General features: G+C 39.1%; 2 protein-coding genes across 2 annotated transcripts; one reads left to right on the top strand and one right to left on the bottom strand.

Moving 5' to 3' along the window:
* Positions 1-574: 574 nt before the first annotated feature.
* LOC135142840 (protein Peter pan-like) lies at positions 575-2,189 on the top strand. Its single transcript, XM_064074615.1, has 6 exons — positions 575-815; positions 866-1,189; positions 1,245-1,429; positions 1,480-1,734; positions 1,783-1,976; positions 2,027-2,189. Exons 1-6 carry the CDS (start codon positions 630-632, stop codon positions 2,161-2,163), a joined length of 1,281 nt encoding a protein of 426 aa, XP_063930685.1. The 5' UTR covers positions 575-629; the 3' UTR covers positions 2,164-2,189.
* Positions 2,153-3,984, bottom strand: LOC135142838 (tRNA (guanine(10)-N2)-methyltransferase homolog). The gene is made up of 7 exons (XM_064074614.1): positions 3,802-3,984; positions 3,688-3,753; positions 3,392-3,640; positions 3,206-3,340; positions 2,896-3,159; positions 2,708-2,846; positions 2,153-2,661 (listed from the first exon to the last, which is right to left on the bottom strand). The coding sequence occupies exons 1-7, from the start codon at positions 3,865-3,867 to the stop codon at positions 2,177-2,179; spliced, it is 1,404 nt and encodes a 467-aa protein (XP_063930684.1). The 5' UTR covers positions 3,868-3,984; the 3' UTR covers positions 2,153-2,176.
* Positions 3,985-6,040: the final 2,056 nt, after the last annotated feature.

Genomic DNA, 6,040 nt, shown 5'->3' with positions numbered 1-6,040 from the left:
TAACTTTTTGTTTGTCGATTTCTCTATTTTTCCATTTTTCGACTTCATCACTTTTCGATTTCTCGTTCTTTGGATCTTTCAATCTCTCAATTTTTCGAATTTTTAAGTTTTTTGATTTCTCGATTTTTCGAATTTTCGATAATTTTAATTTTTCTTTTTTTTCTCACTGTTAATATTAGGCAGTGTATCGAAAACAACCACAAAAATTGTCTCTAAAAACATTAAAAAAAATTAATACAACATAGAACACAGTGTTTCCAAAACGTTTTCCCGAAAAAAATCCATTGGGTTATTACGATTTCAACAATATTCTTAGTTAAAGACGTTTCGCTAGTATAAAACACAAATAAAGAATTAATTCTTAGTTAAACAAAATATGTAAAATCATCTAAATATGTGCCAAAAAAATTCATTTAGTCCACTCAGTAGTGAATCAAGTGTTTTTATTGGCATCGACTATTTAAATTTGGCGCTTGAGGACTCCAATGTCAATACGGGTAGTTTTGCAAAAAACATGGTTGTCGCATCCATATTAATCTATGTCTACACTTCCCCCACTACAACTCACCAAAACATGCTTTGGAAACCTAACCTCACATAACCTCTAAAACATAGTTATCGTGTCCAAAATGGGGAAACGAAAAGGGAAGGGCCGTTGCGCCAAAAACAACAAAAACGCCACCACAGAGCCCGAAAACCTAGTGCAGGCGCCCCACACCTTCGTCATACGTAAAGGGCTTCCAGGGGGCCACTTGACAGAACTGACAAAGGACTTCAGAAAACTCATGGAACCTTTCACGGCGACTTCACTAAAGGTAACCCCCTTCATACATATGACTCAATGCATTATTTTTGTATTTTTAAGGAACGCAGGAAAAACACCATCAAAGACTTTGTGGCCGTCGCGGGATTATTACACGTATCTCATTTAGTGATTTTTTCGAGAACCGAACTCGGTTTATACTTGAAAATTAGCCGTTTACCAAGGGGGCCCACGCTGACTTTCAAAATCCACAATTTCTCGTTGGCACGTGACGTAGTTTCTTGTTTGAAACGACAAAACGTGGTGGAGGCGGCGTTTAAACACTCGCCTTTGATTGTTTTGAATAGTTTTAGCGGTGAGAGCATGCACATGAAGTTGATGACGTCGATGTTCCAGAATATGTTTCCAACTTTAAACCTGACTAACGTAATTTGATTAAAACTATTTTTTTATTTTTTTTTTTAATAGTGTGTCGTTGTAGGTGGATTTAAATGACGTCAGACGTTGCGTTTTACTTAATTACAACCCCACAACAAAATTCATTGATTTCAGGCACTACGTCATTAAAGTAATTCCTGTGGGGATTTCCAAGGGGGTGAAAAAGGTTGTACAGGGCAAAGTGCCTAATCTTAATCATTGTAGCGACATTGCGGACTTTTTAACCAAGTATGGGGACACTAAAAGTCATAATAATAGCGACTAAAGGGTGGTTTTAGGTCGGGGGTGCTTTCAGAGAGTGAAGCTGAAGATGATCCCAATCACCAGGTGACTTTACCGCAGAAAATCGTCTCTAGGGGGAACGTCGAATCCGGAAAATCGTCAATCAAACTGACTGAAGTAGGCCCAAGGTTGACCCTACAATTAATAAAAATTGAAGATGGGTTGCTTGATGGGGAGGTTTTGTACCACGATTTGATTGAAAAAACGGATGAAGAGAAGTTGTTTATACAGAAGAAGCGAGAGGCGAAGAAGTAATTTTTTGTTTTTGTTTTCCAATTAAATTTATTGTTGTTTTGAAGGAAACTAAAAGAGAAGCGCAAAAAAATCCAAGACAAGAATAAAGAGAAAAAGGAACTTGTGAGAGAAGAACTGAAGAAGAAATCTTTACAAGGAATGAAGAACGTGAAATTTGACGAATCTAAGAACGTTTCTGTGGAAGCGGATGACGATGCTGAATATTATAGACAAGAAGTTGGACAGGAACCAGATAAAAGTAACTAAGTCACAAATTTAGTGATTTTCTTTCTATAACAATTGTTCTAGCTTTGTTTACGTCATCTCGGGCCACTAGACCAACAATAAATAGGAAACGGAAACCGGAAAAAACGCATCAAGGTAAAATCGGCACGCCACAAGGGAAAGTTTTCCGGAAAAGTAATCAAAAACGGGTTAAAAAGTAAAAATTTTGACGCTTTATTTTATTAAATTGTCTTTGTTTTTCCCCGATTTTATCCAGTTCTCTTTGCGCACTCGCGCCTCTCTCGTCCGTCTCTCCTTCCTCGTTTCCTCCCGCACTATAAAATATTTTTCCCGGAAGTCCGTTATGTTGCACTCTAGATTTAGCTCAGACGCCTCTGGTTGACGGATTTTTTCAAACGTCAGAAGCCGTCTGGACGTAACTTTGCTCAGAACTTGCTCACAGTTGGCCACCAAGTCCAAACAAGGGTGACCTGGAAGTCCTTCTTCTTTGTAGTCCTCTCTGAAAACGGGAAACCAGCAGACAAGGCGTCCGCCTAGTCGCAGATGTTTGGCGGAAAAATTTAGCAAGTCCTTGTATATGTTGGAAATTCCGTACTCAATTTTGGCTGGAATGTGGGATGATAGGTGCTCTTCGCTCACCTTGAAGTTTTCTTTATTGGTTCCGACGCGCTCCGTGGCTTCCCGAATTCCATAAGGCGCTACAAAAATTATTTAAACCAAATTTTATAAATACAAAAAAATTACGGTCTGTTATTATGGAGTCAAATTCGACGTTGTCGCGCCAAAACGACAGCGCAAAGTCGTTGATGAGCACGTCTAGGTAGCGGTGTTGTAAATTATATTGGTCCATGTTGGCTTTAATACTTTCGTCGGCTGAACGTTCCTAAAATATGACTTAAGTAATTACAAAAAAAAAAATTTTTTTGTTGTACTTTTTGTGTGATTCGCGACGGTCTTGTTCGTGCGTGCAACATCAAGTAGTCAATATCGCCACCTATGACGTAACCCCCGAACTCGGCAGCCGCCACCAGAAGCGACCCAGACCCCACAAATGGGTCTAACACCATATCCCCACTTCTAACTTGCGCCTGATTGGCCATTAGGAGCGACAATTGCGGGTCCATGCTCGTGTTCCCTATGAATTTTCTAGTTTTGAGGGACAATTTCTTCATTAAATTTCGCAATCCGCCAGCCACCTACAAAAACTAGTTTGACACTATCAATACAATGACAAAAACCCACCCATCGCCCAAAAAACACGAAGTACGGAAACTCAGGCGGGTCGTTCGCGTTGGTCCCATAGTACTCAATGTATTGTAAACACACATCAGGGTCAGTCAGCTTCACCGGTCCCTTAATAGGCAGATAACTGAAAGTCTAAAATTGACTACCAGGCTGCATTTAAAACACACAGGGTCTCATACTTACTTCCAACTTGTTAACTTTCTCCTTTTGGGTCAAGTGCTTGCAAAACGTCTCCACTTGAATTTTGAAAGACAGGTCTTTTTGGAAGTAGGGCTCCATCAAGTGTCTGGGGTAATTTCGCAGCTTTTGGTGCAAATCGTCGATGTTTTTGGCGTGCGCCCACAGCTCGAAGCACGACCGGATGGACACGGATCTGTTAACTAGGCGTTTGAGGTCGGTTTCTGACGCGGATTCGACGATCCAGTAGGGGGCCTGATTTTTTTTTAATTTAGGTGATTTGAAACGGGGTTCGTACTTACGTTGGTGTCTGGGTTGTCGCAGGGTTTCATGTCGGTTTTTAGCATTGCGCGTAAGGAATCGATCTCCTAAAATTGTGAGTTAGGGTTATTTGTGAAGGTATAATAAATTTTTACCGCGGAACGAAACTCGGTGTGCTCTTGTGCAAACCACACAAGGTATTTTCTGGCGATTTTATTCATTTTTGGGTGGAAATAACATGAATGTGCGTTAAATGAAGTAAATACACACGTTTACACTGAACATGGTTTTGAGGTTATAATTTTGTCTTGTTGACAATCAGAGATATTGGAATGAGTTGATGAAGGGAGTGAGGAGTACGAGGTTTTCCCTTTGGTACAGTGACGGACGTGTTTCAGGGGCTCCAGTAATACAAATTAAAAAAACAATTGTTGGTTTTTAAATCAATTTTGTTTGATTAGTAGACATAAGGCAACATTTTTTTATTTACTTTGGTAGCAGTGATCTAGTTACGTGCATTCACGAGTGTCTACGAATTGTGTCCCGTTTAAAGTCGCGATCTTTTCTATAGAACCACTCCCTAGTGTAAATTTTCAAAATTTGTTTGGTGTAAGCGACCTTGACGGGTTTCTGGGGGAAAACATGTGTCAAAAATTTGACAGGTTAGATGGCCCCATTGTCAATGTAGATATTTTATTTTAATAAATAGATGAACAGAACATACAGTCTGCACGGGATACAGTGCGGCATAGCTGAGGGCAACCGAAACATTCGTGTTGTGCTAATTTCGATTGCCATGTCAACTACCGCTACCAACCGCGTTTGGCGTAAAGTACTAGATGACAGGGCTACCAACTTGACTTTTTATCGAGTGGTTCCGTAGAAATGACCGCTACTGTAGAAATAAGAAGTCTTTGGGGCCAATTCTGAATCAAAAAAATAAACAGCCAATCAGATTTACGAACTTAACTCGTTGCTATGGAAATTTGCAGTTTAACACTCTTTAAATTTAATCGGTATGATTCAGAATTGCATCTACTGGCTAAAACCACTAATAAAACCACTAAAGGTGGATTCATTGGCGCCCATGGTGGGGGGCAAGGGGATGCCACCCTGAGACTCTTGTATCGATATCCTACAACTGAAATAATATCGAAAAAACAAAAAACGAAAAATATAAAAAATGGAAAGTCGTGAAATCGAAACATGGAGAAATCAGAAATGAAACCTTGACATTAAAAAATTGGGAAATCGAAAAATCGAAAAGTCGAAAAATCACGAAACTGATAAATCAGGACATCGAAAATAAAAAATCGAAGAATAAAAAAATTGAGAAATCGAAAAATAGAACTAACAGTTGAGTAAAATCAAAATATCGAGAAATTGGAAAGTTGACAAATTGAAAAATTGAAAAATTGACGAATTAAAAAATTGAGAAAACGAAAATCTAAAAATCGAAATACCGAAAAATTGAGAACTCGCAATATTGAAATACCAAGAATTCGTAAAGCTGAAAAGTCGAGAAGTCGTAAAGTCGAAAATCGAGAATTCATGTCTCCTGCTTTCCTGTAATTGGGCCTCGGGCCTGTTGGAGACGTAATAGAATTAAAAAAAAAAATCAGGAAGTCGAAAAATTAAAAACTGGAAAAACTGACTAATTAAAAATTGAGAAATCGAAAAACCGACAAATGTAGAAAACGAAAATCGAAATACCGAGAAAAAGAAAATATCGAAAAACTGAAAAATCTGATTATTCCTCAAATCCTCAGAACACCAGAATCCTCAAATCCTCAGAGCAGCATAATCCTCAACCTCGTCCCTTTCGTTCTTTTCGTCCTTTTCGTAATTTTCGTCCTTTTAATCTTTTTCGTTCTTTTCGTCCTTTTCGTCCTTTTTCGTCCTTTCTAGTCCTTTTCGTCCTTTTTCGTCCTTTTCGTCCTCTGTCGTTCTTTTTCGTCCTTTTTCGTCCTCTTTCGCCCTTTACGTCCTTTTTCGTCCTTTACGTCCTTTTTCTTCCTTTTCGTCCTTTGCCATCCTTTTCCGTCCTTCGTCCTTTTCGTCTGTTTTCGTCCTCTTCGTCCTTTTTCGTCCTTTGTCGTTCTTTTTCGTCCTTTCTCGTCCTTCTTCGTCCTTCTTCGTCCTTTTCGTCCTTTATCGTCCTTTTTCGTCCTATTCGTCCATTTTCGTCCTGTTTCGTCCTTTGTCGTCTTTTTCTTTTTTTTCGTCCTTTTTCGTCCTCTTCGACCTTTTTGGTCCATTTTCGTCCTTTCTTGTCCTTTGTCGTTCTTTTTCGTCCTCTTCGTCCTTTTTCGTCTTTTTTCGTCCTTTTACGTCCTTTCTAGTCCTTTTCGTCCTTTTTCGTCTTTTTTCGTCCTTCTACGTCCTTTCTAGTCC

The sequence above is a fragment of the Zophobas morio genome, unplaced genomic scaffold, assembly GCF_036711695.1.
Source record: "Zophobas morio isolate AGI-343-1 ecotype UQ-CSIRO unplaced genomic scaffold, CSIRO_AGI_Zmor_V1 ptg000054l, whole genome shotgun sequence".
Classification (NCBI taxonomy): Eukaryota; Metazoa; Arthropoda; class Insecta; order Coleoptera; family Tenebrionidae; genus Zophobas; species Zophobas morio.
Note: the sequence above shows the minus strand (reverse complement) of the source record. Positions and strands in the feature narration are given on the sequence as shown.

Bases quoted from the DNA above. Each gene is read 5' to 3' on its own strand.
- LOC135142840 (XM_064074615.1), top strand. From the start codon at position 630: ATGGGGAAACGAAAAGGGAAGGGCCGTTGCGCCAAAAACAACAAAAAC. The intron at 1,190-1,244 runs GTAATTTGATTA...GTGTCGTTGTAG, and splicing joins CAACTTTAAACCTGACTAAC to GTGGATTTAAATGACGTCAG. The intron at 1,977-2,026 runs GTAACTAAGTCA...CAATTGTTCTAG, and splicing joins TGGACAGGAACCAGATAAAA to CTTTGTTTACGTCATCTCGG.
- LOC135142838 (XM_064074614.1), bottom strand. From the start codon at position 3,867: ATGAATAAAATCGCCAGAAAATACCTTGTGTGGTTTGCACAAGAGCAC. The intron at 3,641-3,687 runs GTAAGTACGAAC...AAAAAAAATCAG, and splicing joins GCGACAACCCAGACACCAAC to GCCCCCTACTGGATCGTCGA. The intron at 2,662-2,707 runs GTAATTTTTTTG...TAATTTTTGTAG, and splicing joins TGACTCCATAATAACAGACC to CGCCTTATGGAATTCGGGAA.